The sequence below is a fragment of the Equus caballus genome, chromosome 20 (genome assembly GCF_041296265.1).
Source record: "Equus caballus isolate H_3958 breed thoroughbred chromosome 20, TB-T2T, whole genome shotgun sequence".
Classification (NCBI taxonomy): Eukaryota; Metazoa; Chordata; class Mammalia; order Perissodactyla; family Equidae; genus Equus; species Equus caballus.
This window is the reverse complement of record NC_091703.1, coordinates 49806936-49820219: the sequence shown is the minus strand read 5'-3', so window position 1 is coordinate 49820219 and position 13284 is coordinate 49806936. Positions and strand designations below refer to the sequence as shown.

At 36.9% G+C, this 13284-nt stretch overlaps 1 protein-coding gene across 5 annotated transcripts in view; it reads left to right on the top strand.

The window, feature by feature from the left end:
* The window catches only part of PTCHD4 (patched domain containing 4), a 185382-nt gene that overhangs the window by 57213 nt on the left and 114885 nt on the right, over positions 1-13284 (top strand). Inside the window, exon 4 of one of the 5 annotated variants that reach the window (XM_070245660.1) lies at positions 4674-4898. The exons of the other annotated variants lie outside the window; for them this stretch is intronic. Within the exon in view, the coding sequence (XP_070101761.1) occupies positions 4674-4762 (89 nt within the window). The 3' untranslated portion in view covers positions 4763-4898. Of the gene's footprint in view, positions 1-4673; positions 4899-13284 lie in introns of those variants that run through there. 5 annotated transcript variants of the gene reach the window in all.

Sequence of the window (13284 nt, the reverse complement as noted above, 5' to 3'; positions counted from 1 at the left end):
AGCTGCATAGCATCACAAGAGCCCTATTTTATTGACTGTGTCCCAGTCACTAAGGCTAGCCCAGATTCAAGAGAAAAGCAATAGGATTCCATCTCTTGAGAGAGTGGCAGAGTTGAGAGGGTGGCAGAGTCACACCGAAGAAGAATATGTGGAATGGGAGCTACTGTTGTGACCATCTTTGGAAAATGTAATCTGCCACACAGTCTTTGTGTGCATAAGCTGGAAAGATAATGATATGATGGCTGTTGACACATTGAGTTCCATGTTAAATCTTTAGCAAATGAGAGAAACTGATCCTGAGGTCTGTAAATGAATGAAAAAAACTAGGAGGAATAATCTGCATAGCTCACGGCCTACACTTCAAAGGAGTGGGTGTTTTTAAGGAAGACAAAGAAACAACACCTGTGACCTGTTATGGGATATGAGATAACACCTATGATGCTTTGGGTCCAGTAGTGCGGGAGGAGGAGGAGAACAAAACAGTCGCCAATGAGAGGGCTGTCAGGAAAGTAGTGTACTCAGGGACTGGCAGGTTTTCATTCGAACAAGAAGGTAAAGATGATATTTGGAGAACAGATTTTGGAGGTAGAGAATCTTGGTGATGATAGACTGAGTTCCAAAGGGCAGGGGGAGGATTGGAGGCATAAGAAAATGGTCAGATCAAGGATGTACAAAACTGTCAGGGGAAAAGAATTCCAAGCAAAGACCTGAGAATTGTGGGCCTTTGTGATTGCTCTGTAAGGGGAGATGTATGACTTCACAGTAGTACCAATGGTCCCACCCAGCAAAGTGATTCTGTTAAATTGTAAGTCGGATCATATCACTTAGCTGCTCAAAATCCTCCAACGGCTTCCCATCTATTAGTGATTTCTAAGGCCCAACAGATCTGGTGTCTGCTATCCTTCTGACCTCAGGTTCAACCTTTCTGTCTCTCCTCTGCACCTGGAAAGGTCTTCCTTAGATGTCTTCAGACTTGTTTCTTTACCTCATGCAGGACTTTATGCAAATGTCACCTTCTCAGTGGGGACTTTGCTGGCCACTCTATCCAAACTGCAAGTTCCTCACGAATACCTCCTGTCTTCCTCTCTGCTTCAATTTTCTATCTAATATCTAATATACAATATATTTTACTTTTTGACTTGTTCATTATCTGTCTCCCTGCAATAGAATGTAAGCCCCAAAAGGATGCAAATTTTCTTTGTTCTATTCACTGCTGTTTTCCAGTACTTCAAGCAGTACTTGGCCTAGGGTAGGCACTCAATAAATATATGTGGAATTAATGAATGAATGGTCTCGTAGTGTTTCTTAAATAAGATATGATCTATTAAAGAGTCATTAAATCAATATATCATGATCCACATTCATATTTCACTTAAGGAGAAGAAAGGGAAATAAAGAGGAATAGGAAATTTCAGAAAGCGTTACACATAGTAGAGTAAGTATTATTATGCCATACTTTTGTTTCAGTTTAATATATATGTGTGTAATAGGTCATGATGTAAGGTATATTTCCTATTGTGGGCCACAGTCAAAATTTTTATGAAAAACACTGTCTAGAAACTTCTTTGGACCAATGTCTTAAGCAGATCATGGTGATAGGTGGGGGTTTGTTGATGGGGAGGCAACTCTCCATCAGAAGCATAAGTAGCTGTTCCTCTTGGTTCTGCTGGAGGCAGTATCTGGACTTAGGGAGTGGCAGAGTTACCAGGGATATAAGGTGTTACTTCTTGGGCACTTCTGTTTTTCTAGATATGAACCAGCACAGTGTTTAACGCATAAAGGGTCCTCCAAGACTTGATGGTTGACTGAAGTTTCTTAATGGTTATGTTATTGTATTGGAAATGTTTCTCAATAAGTTGGTTTTGCTACAGGGCCTGATTTACTTGAGGTTATTCAGACTATCAAAAGCCATCCCAAAAAGACCCCATTGCTGGAAGAGAAAGGGCTTTATTATGACATCAAGAGTGTTCAACTCTTTTTCAGCCACGTTAATTGCAGCCACCCTGCTTTTGGTGATAAACAGTTATCTCCTTTGGGAAAAGGTTGGCCAGTAATGTCAAAATATCCCTATAATTAGAGGCTTGGTGGCTAAAGACTTGGAGTCCAGTGCAGCCCCTGCTTCTTATCCACTAGGTGACTTTTTCTCCCTGGACCTCCCATGTTTTCTCTTTCAGAAGATGAAGAAGTTGGACTGATTGGTTTTTAACATCTCTCCACCTTTACTCTTTAATCAGTAAATCATTTATTTGACACCTAGGCTATATATCATCTCATCTAGATTTTTAGCTCATTGGGGGCTGGAATTGGGTCTCTTGGCATCTTTTCCAGCGTCTAGTCCAAAGTGCCTATATTAGGTAATTTGCAAACATTGACTTGTTGATGGCCTTCTGAAAGTTAAAGTTCTTAGAGCAAGAAAAATCTTAACTTTTTGCTGTTTTTAGCTTTGATATCTTAGTGTCCTTATTTTTTATATGTTATTCTTTAGTTTTAATTTTCTTGTATTGATCTCTGTTCTTCTTTTGAGGTTTTGAAATGGACCTTCTAGGACAGAGGTTTTTTAATAAGTTAAGACATTGTCTCACTAACTGGTTTTTATAGACTTTTTGAAGGAGATGGGAAGGAAACAGATCTTGGCATAAGAAGTAAGAAGTTCAGTTTTATGCCAAGCATTTGAGGTAGCATTGAATAGTATGTACTTTTTATTGTATAGCACTATCCAACATTAGTAGTAGTTATATCCTGCCTCTTTAAAATTCTGCATTTTCTTTGGAATCCACCTCCGTCTATTGCACTTTTTACTGCTAATGAGCTTCCTCAGTGGTAGTTGGAGTTTAGGAATGAGGAGGAGTACTGTTACATAACACACTTTTACTCAGAGTGAGAAGCATATGGATCCACTTTGGTGATCTTGTTTATTTCAAGGGTAGCTGATATGCTAGGTTAGACTTAAAATGGGAAGATTTGTAAATCAGCCTCATGCTGCCTCATATGTTCTGCCCTTGCTTTTTACCTCCTGAATCAGATAGTGAATCAAGCTTAAATATTTTAGCAGATGGGGAAATGAGAAAGTCATCAATTTATCCAGCACACGGCAGAATTATTACTATGTCAGGTACTACCACTTCTCCAGTGTGGACATGCAGGCCTTCCTCACAGGCATGTGTATCACAAGCAATCTTAAGTATCCTCATTAATTGAAGCTGACTTGACTGTCATGTCAGAACGTTCCAAGAAAAAATATTCCTGATGCAGGAGAGCTGCAGTTGCCAACCAGATTGGGATTTTGCAGCGCTGCATCAAGGTAAATGCTGCAGTTCAAACTCTCGAAACTTGAAAGGTAAAAATGCATTAAGGCTGACGCCATTGCTTTTCCGAAGAAAAACAAAGTCACATCCAGATAAAAATCATTTGAAAACTGGAGACCTACTTCCTAGATTCCATTCTTTTTCAAGCCAGTATTTTCATACCTAGGTACCTAACAGCAACAACAAAAGAAAATTTGCAGAGAAAAATAAGATCAATCCTATGTTAGTTTGAGGGTCCTAGAGGTCAGCCTTAGGCTTCCAAGAATTGAAGAATCCCTGTGCAGTGACTCCCACCTGCCTTTCTGGAACACTGTGGTTTATGTGTGCATCAAATGTCCATGTGTCGTAGTGGTGGATTTCCTTCGTAATGATAGAGCAATGTCTTCATCCAGACCAAGATACTGCTCTATTATTCAAGCCTTGGCTTATAGATATCACTGTGCACCTTTAGAGAAGTTATAACCTTGAGTTTGAATTTAATATAAAGAAGATGCTGCTATTTCCTACTGCTTCCTCGCATTGACTTGGCTTTGAAGGGAATAGGAATATGTCCTGGTCAGTGATATTTCCAGTGATTGTTTCCGTTTTAAATGGAACATCATAAACTAAATATTATATTTAATAATATAAATCAGTGAAGTATTAGTTAAGAAGATTTACTAATGGTATTTGGGATGACATAATAAAAAGCTAGAGTATAACCATGATAGTCAATGATGCAAACCAAATAATGAAGGAAAGAAGATAATTTTATCAGAAAGAACTGAGTACGAGATTAGGTTAAACTACTTTTTAGCAAAAAAAAAAATGGGGAGGGAGTGGAAGAAACAGGTTGGATGGATCCTTTCCTTGAATAAAAACAAACAAACAAACAAAACACCTCTGAAAGACACCTAATTTATGGAGTTTTGGATGACACTGTGATGAATATAGTGACACAGTGTTTCTCAAATGGTAAGTGCTCAATAATTATTTCATGAATGGATGATTTGTAATTTCTCTATCTCACAGCAAAGGTAAAGGTTGATGTTTTAGAAATGGATATAAATCTGTCCCTGAAGTTGTATATGTTCTTTTAAAAATTTTAGAACAATGGCCTTTAAACAGCGCCATTGAGAGTGATTATGTAATGAGGGGATTTTTGCATTTCCAAATATGAGAGTTTAGACTAAACCTTATATATTTTATTTGATGCTTCATGCAACTTAAAATTATTCCCATGTCCATTCTGTCATGAAAATGACTTTCTCCTTTGCCCAGAGGTAAGTTGGGTAGCTGTTTCCATTAAGTAAGGAATAAAGTCACCAGAACCATTCTGATTTTGTGCAGCCAAAATCAGAACCTATATTACTTTGTTTTTCCTCCCAGGTTCCTCAACTCTGGTAGCTGTTCTCAAACTGAGCCCTGAGGACTCCTTGGGATGTGCTGGGGTCCTACGGGCCTTGGCAAGAATTTAGCCAGCAAAACTCCTGGCTCTTCCTTCCTGCTTCTGACCATGCCCTTCACTCTGATATTGTTACATGACAAGTTTACGTAATTTAGTTTGAGGAAAAATTCCTGTGGATTAAAAAATAGAAGTTTGAAAACTGCCAATCCTCTACCATTTTATATCACCTCCTTCATCCTGTACGTAATGGAAGGTAGAAACTAGAGATGAACTAAGTTTATTTTGCAGCCTGGGTAGCTGTGCTTCGATCAACTGTTATATCCACACGCTTCCTGTAATCATTTTATTGAAGTATTTCTAGCTGTGTGATTTCTACTTAAGACCATAACTTTCCCTCCTTTAGACAAGTTAGCCTATTTTTAAAACGCAGAAAATCCAAAGGGACAGAGGCAATGAGGTTGTATGGTTGCCATGGGAAACTGAGTGACACTGCCAAGAGACTCCAAAGGGTAGGATTATTTGTAATTTTACTGTATTCTGTAGTTAGAGTATCTGTCTTACAGGTCAAGAAATTGTATTATAAAGGCACAGTGGCAAAACTAGATTCTCAATGGAAGAATTCCATTAACGAAGTTGACAAGAGATACTATATTAGCCAGAATCTCTGGTCTGGCAATCTTCCCAAAAAATGGTTTACATATATCCCCTTGCTAGACTTCCCTTTCTCAAGATATATAAAAAATACCAATTATTACTCAGAAGGCTTTATGATGAGCATAAGTTAAAACACAGTGATGTTGGATGAATTTCCTTATTCCCCTCAAAGAATGCTGCCAAAATGTTCACCAATGCCTGCCAGACTCAGTGTAATTCTTTTGTGGAAAGTTCTGTGTACGTAATGCAGATGCTTACATTGCTGGATCCCTACCTTTCTATTTTGGATAGCTTCTTTTATTGATAAACTTTCTCTCTAAGATGATTCAACACCACTGACTATGTTAGAAAGTGAACTAATAGTGTTTCTGTTGGGACTAGCAGAACTTCTTTCTCCTTGCTTCTTTATTGATCAAATGAGTTTCATACTCAGAGTAACCACCTTTTTGTGATTTCCAAGTGTTTGAGGTTCCTCCCTTCTGTTCCCCCTGTGAACTTTCTACAATATTTTTCTTTTTGGTTGTGTTATTTATTCCAGTCTGTTTATCCCTTGGCCCATTGTGCTAATTCTTCTTGATCTTATCCTGAAAGATGAAAACCCTAAAGCAGTCGTGCATTGTGTGAGAGTTCCTGTATTCCCCTACTCTACCCGAACACCATTACCAACCCGCCATTTCCTTATTCAGCTCAGCGCTCTGTTTCTGTAGCAGTCTGGCCAAGGGAGAGAGATCCATCCAAGGAGGCTCATGGGCTTAGTCTCTGTGTAGCTTCTAATTCCAACAGCCTTCACATTCTTTGCTCCCAACAAAACCAAACTGCTATACATCCAAATACACAAGGCTGTTTCACGTCTCCTGTTGTTCCCCTTTCCCAGAAATACCCTTCTCTTTCTCCCTTGCTCTGATTTTCAAGGTTTAAATATCTCTTGCTCTCTGGTATTTTTTACTGACTTCCAAAACCAGGAATGACTGGTTAGTTTCCTTTTTTGCCTTCTCTTTACCCTTGTTTACATGCCTATCTTCACTTCGAGCTCACAATGTCTAAAGGACATTGTGTCTCCTTTCAGAAGCCAGTCTTCTGTCAGGATTCATTTCTCCTACTTTTATAAATTCCTATGCTTTGCTTTCTCCAATAAGTTGAATTCTTGAGGGCATGCAAGCTTCCTGTGCAGATTTAATTTCATATCTTTCATGGCTATTGTGATGTGTTTCTTTTGAAAAAAATCCTAAAGAAAAATTTTCAAATATACATGTTTTACCATTACCCTTGGTAAAACTTGGGGCTGCCATTAATAAAGGCTGTGACCTCTACAAAGCAAGAATGAGAAAATTATCTCATTGGAGAATTCCATATAACCATAATCATTTTTAGGTCATGGTGGCTATTTTCTTCCTTGTACCTAGTTTAAGCTAAAAGTAGTTTAATATAAAATTGTTGCCTTAGAGTCAGATTTTCCAAATCTATATTAAAAAAGGCTGCCTGTCCTTGTTCTGTGTGGTGGTGCCTGTGCTTTTGGAGCTGAAAATAGCATTGGCGCTCATTCCTGGCACATTACACTGCAAGCTTCTATCTAATTTGCTGTCCATACTCACCCTTAAATCCTTTTCAGCATTGCTGCTTTCCAAGTATTTCCTTCTCATTGAGTATCTATGTCTCACTTCCCACAAAGCTATTCATTTTCCATTTTCAAGGCTGACACACATCCTTCTACCAACCTCTCTTCTCTCTAGAAACCCTATTTTCTATTTCTGAGTAGTAGTTCGTTTTTATTCATTTTTTTCCTTCTTTCAAAAACAACGCATGTTATAGGAAAACGGTGAAAGAAAAAGAAAGTATAAAACCACCATCCAGAGATAATTCTTGATCAAAATTTCATTTATATCATTTGACTACATCTATAGAACAAAACAAAATGAGATGACTTTGTGCACATGTTATTATACAGCCTGCTTTTTCATTTAATAACACAAGAACTTCCATACATGCAGAAAATGTATAAAACCTGTGTGTATACTATTTTACTGATAGCTATATGTTAACACTTGTGTGAGTACTGCTCAGATTAAGAAAGAAAACATCGCCAGCATTCCAGAAGGCTCTTCAGTGTCTCTTTCTAATCACACCCTCCTCCCTTGCGATAACCATTATCCTGACTTTTAAGGTAATCAGTCAGCTCTTTTCTTTATAGTTTCACCACCTATCATACAAGGTGCATACAAATATTATATCTTCTTGGAGAATTAAATATTTTATCAGTATAAACTGATTTTCCATCTCTAGAAATGGTTTTTGCTTTAAAGTCTATTTTCTAATATTAACATACCTTCATCAGAATCTTTTGCTCATATCTGTTAAGTATGTGTTTTTCTATTCTTTAAGTATCAACCTTTCTGTTTTCTTAGATTTTCTCTATGTTTCTTGTAAATTGCATATAGTTGGATGTGGAGTTTTTCCGGTCTAATGATTTCTTCTTTTAGCTGAAGAACTTAGCCCCTTTATTTCCTTAAACATAATTTCAGATAGCTTTGGATTTCAATCTACCATTTTATTTTATGCTATTTGTCTTACATATTCCATATATATTCCTATCTATATACTTTTTTCTATCTCTTTTTGGCCATCTTTTGGATTGAATTAATATATTTTATTATTCCATTTTTTCATTTTGCAAGTTGGAAAGTTAAATGCTTGCTTCTAATTTTGTGATTGCTTTAGAAATTATAATACTCATACTTATCAAAATCTAAAAGTTATCAAAACCTTCATTCTCCTCCTTACATAATAAAAAAAGTTAGATAATTTGAACTCCAATTTAGACCCCCTCCTGACTTCCACATTATTTCTGTCTAGCACTTTAATTCTAATGCCGTTATTTAACTGCACCAGGCATTATTATTTCTTTTTTATGTAGTTCTTGGTCTTTTACGTTTACCCACATATTTACTAGCTATTTGACTATCATTTCTTCTTGCATCTCAAACTTTTCATGTGGAATCACTTTCTTCTTTCTAAAGGAAATTGCTTTGTACCTTTAGAGATGTTCTGTTGGTGAAAAACTCTCAGTTTTTTGTTTGTTTTATTGAATACGTCTTTTCCGCCCTCATACTGAGAGGTTTTTTTGCTGTGTATAGAATTCTTTCATTTGATTGAAAACAATGATCCCCCCTCATCTTTATTCCATTGTCTTTTTCCTCTGTTTTTAAGATTTTTTTTTTGTTTTTGGTTTTCTGCAGCTTCACTCATATATCTAGATGTGGCTTTCTCCATATTTGTGTCACTAAAGATTCACTGAGCCCCGTGATTTCATGAATTAGTCTCATTTGTAAATTGTAAAAATCTATCAGCTTTATTTATTCAAATATTATTTTTTTTATTCTTTTCCCTCCCTCTTGAACTTCAATCAAACATGTTACAACTTTGCATGTCTCTTACCCTGCTTTGTCATTTTCCCTTTTGTTATTGAAAGTTCGGTCTCTGATCTTGATGCCAATCCAAATAATGAGAATAAAGTCTTGGGAGAAAAAGGAAGTCTTTACTTTGCCAGGCAGAGGGAGAAAAGCAAAGAGCCAGTGCCCCAAAAGTTGCTTGCTCCCTGTTAAGAAATGGGTAGGGGTTTTTATTTGGAGTTTTAGGTAGAGGCGGAGGACCGTTGACTTCTTGGTCGGCTTTTTCTCATCGTCCTGTGTCTGGGACTGCTTCCAGCAGAGGAGACAAAGGATTTCTCAGATGAGTGTCACTGGCTGTTTATCTCCATGGTAGAAGGTAGACTCTGACATCAGGAAGCCGAGGAGTTGGGCCTGGGAAGCTTTGGTTTCTTGATATTCTCTGGACATTAGTTTTTCTGTAAAAGAACCCCAAGGTCCTGGGATTAGCTATAACTTGAGTGGGAGCCCAGTTTGAGGCCATCGGGCTTTAACAATTTGTAACTTTTATTTAGTTGTAAAGTTCAGGGAGTTAGAGATTAAAGAAACAAACATTTACATATGCCTGTGACTAAAGACCCAGGGAACTGGGAATGCAGGCTTTTAGTTTTAACCCCATACATGCCAGGTGCATTGTAGGGGAACCAATATCAGGGCCAAGGTTACACTTTGGCTCTCCACTCTGAATAATTTCTTTAGTTCATTAGAACTGTTTACCAATTTTCTCTTTTGCTGCATGCTTGGTCTGAATGTTTGTGTCCTCCCAAAATTCCTATTTGAAATCCTAACCCCCAAGGTTAGGAGGTGTGGCCTTTGGAGGTGATTAGGTCATGAAAGTGAAGCTCTCATGATTGGGATTAATGCACTTGTAAAAGAGACCCCAGAGAGCTAGCTCATTCCCTCTACCATGTGTCAGGGACAATGGAAAAGGATCCTCTATGAACCAAGAAGTGGGCCTTCACCAGATGCCAAATCTGCCATGCCTTGACCTTGGACTTCCAGTCTCCAGAATTGTGAAAAGTAAATGTTTGTTGTTTATAAGCCACCCAATTTATGGTATTTTTGTTATAGTAGGCTGAATGCACTAAGAAGCTGCAACTGGGCTATTACTAAAACACCTGTGAAATTTTAATTTTTATTGTTGAATATTTTTATGTCTACAAGTTTGATTTAGTTCTTTTTTGAGCCTCCTATATCTATATTTATTTTGTGTTATCTGATGATGCTTCCAAGGTTACATATTTTTAAAAACAGTAAGAAGAGTCTTCTAAGCTTTTTATAATAATTCTATTGTCCGAGGTCTCTGTGGTTCTGCTGCTGTCTGTTGTTTGTATAGGTCTTAATCATCTTGTTTCTTTGTGTGCCTAGGTATCTATGAGTGTGTAATAGTCAATTACCCATGAAAAAAGAAAATTTGAGAGTTTTCAGGTTCCTGTGATGGTAATATCTCTTCCAAAAGGGCTCTGTGTTTGTATGTGTCTGACACCTGGGGGCCCTTATAATTGGAAACCATCTCAAATGTCATTCATAGCTTGAGGTTCCCTGCTCCATCCAGACTCTGATGTCCAGTGTGTAAATATACACAAAGACTCATCTATAAAAACAATTTCTATGATTTTGTTTCCTTTTCACTTTTCTTCTCCTGCTCTGCTCGGCACAGATACAGTCTCTCAAATGCTCTGTGATTTGGAGTGAGGGGTGGGAGTTAGTTCTAGTGTGTCATTGCTCTGAATCTGTGACCTTTGAGATCTCAGCTTGAGGTGGAGAAAGTGTCTTAATAAGACTTCTCACCTTGTGTAGCCTATGGAACTAACTTTCTACCCTCCTTCATCCCTTGAGGTTATTGAGCTGAAGCTCAAGTGTACAGTATTGTAAAAAAAAAAAACCCTCAAGGAAAAATGGAATTACTGTGAAACTCTGCTTAGCACTCTAGGTTCAGTCTTTCCCAAAAAATTTGGCCTTAAAGTTCCCCATTATATTTGTAGCCCTTTAGTGATTTTCAAATGACAAATTTTGTTAGTATATTTTGTGTTTATTTTTTATCTGGTGTTTTTCTTCTTTTCAGATAAAGGGTTGATCCTAGTAACACAATCTTCCAATATCAGGAATCAGAAGGAGCTGCAGTGTCACTTTCAATGGCTGTATATTATTCCGGGCCCTATTTTAAACCATCATCATTTTAGTATTTTCTTAATATGTATATGTTGTATAGTTAATATTAACTGCTTTCGAACCCAAATTTGCTCTTCATATAATTTCATAGGTGAAAATTTGTTCATTATATCAACTTCTGATTCAATAGATAATATTCAAATGCAAACATTTTCAAGCTTACTTTTACCATAGACCAATTGTTACTTTTCTTTTCAAACACTGGCATCTCTTCTTGAAGGAAAGGGATTGCTACTATGAGAACTTTAATCTGAATGGACAAGCAAAATGTTTCAAAATGCAAGGTGCAATAGAATGACTTTATCCAGAGTACAACACTACTACATCGGCAGTGTGGAGTGTGATGCTCAACAAGTGCTTTCCCCCGCAGTGACTTATTTTTCATATCCACGTTCAGAAAGTTGAGAGGATGCCAATCACTATATTACTAGACTATACTGTTGGTAATCCTATCCTACACCTTGAAGTATATTATGAGAGAAAACAGAAATAGTGTTCATGGTGATTCTTAGAGCTTACAGTTCAAAAATATTATTGTTTGGCGTAGTCTGGGTTCAAGTTTGATTAGATCAGATTGATAGAAAACATAATAGAGCTCTGTCAGGCCGAACAGATCCAATGATTTGATGACGGAAAGTATAAAGAATCCCTTATAAAGCAAGTGAAGATAGTTAGGAGTAGACATTATCAAAATGTTCTGAACTCAAATGCCTCAGGGGACAGGCTGCTAACACTGACACATTAACACTGTTATATGCAATAGACTGTTACAGGACAATAGGGAATGGTGGGGATTGGTACATTAGAGAATATATACACTGCCCAAAACCATTGAAATTTAATTTTTAAAAATGCATTACCCATCTAACACGGTTCTGCAGGCCAGATTGTGTGGTCAGGGAGCCAGGAAAACTGATAATGGAGATTTAGTAATAACTAAAATGTGTTCAGCACTTACAATGTCCCAGTCATAGCACTTTACAGGTATTAATTTACTTAATCCTCACAATAATCCATTATATATGAACTTTTCTTGTAGATTAGATCAGAACAATGAGACAGAAAGAATTTTAATAATTGGCCAAGGTCATATCAGATAGTATGTGATGAAGCTATGGTACAAACACAGGAGCTCTAACTCCATCTAAGCTCTCTACCACTGAGCATATTGTCCCTCCTTGTCTTCATAAGTAGCTAGTTATTAGGCTAATTAAAGTCCTAGAAACAAAATTAGTACTACCAGATTCTCTCAAAACTCAGACATATTTCTTATCTGATAAAAGGAAAAAATTATACATAATATTGATATATGTCATATTAATATGTTAATTATATACACATACACACATAATTACTCAGTTTACAATAGATACAAATTTAACATGAGGCAAGTCAGCTTTGGCCTCTATTCAAAAATAATTTAGATAATGAAAGACCAAGCAAGCCAAAAGAAGCAAGCAAAAGTTAAAAAAGAAAAACTAGCCTCGATACAAGACAACGTCACAAGTTTTTCTCACAATGTAGACTCCATGGATATTGCTAAAAATATCAATATACCTTAATGAAATTTTTATGCTGAAATATTAGACTTTCTTTGTCTTAAATGAACAGTAAAAATAGGGCACAGTAATAAAAAGTTATCTGAATATGGATATGCTACATGCATAGTAATTGAATCAGCATGAATTTTATTTAATTAAAGCTAGTTTTTTCGCTCTCTGTTAAATCAAGGATTTCTTCTAAGACAAGAAAATTGAATGGGAATAGGTATATCATAAATTCTTCTTCCTCTGTTTTTTACCTATTTTTAACTTTATAATGCTAAAAATATTTTAACTAAATAAATGGCTTTCGTACAGTGTCTTGCTATCTATGCATATCCTTTGTTAGTGGAAATAATTGTCTTACTATCCAAAAATATTAGACCATTCTAGCTACCTTATAAAATTCCATGTTTCTGAAGTCCGTCCTTGTACTTTTTATAAGATTTTAGCATGTACCCCATTTTGTGCCGTGTGGCCTTTTCCAATATTTATTTAAGGCATAGAGATACAATCCTATCAGCATAATAATCTTTATTTAACTATGTCAGCTTAAAGGAGCATGAGCGGGGCCAGCCCACTGGCATAGCAGTTGAGTTTGCACGCTTGGCTTCAGTGGCCCAGAGTTCCCCAGTTCAGATCCCAGGTGCAGACGGAAGACCACTTATCGAGCCATGCTGTGGCAGGCATCCAACGTATAAAATAGAGGAGGACGGGCACAGATGTTAGCTCAGTGACAATCTTTGTCAGCAAAAAGAGGAGGATTGGTGGTAGATGTCAGCTCAGGGCTAATCTTCGTCAAA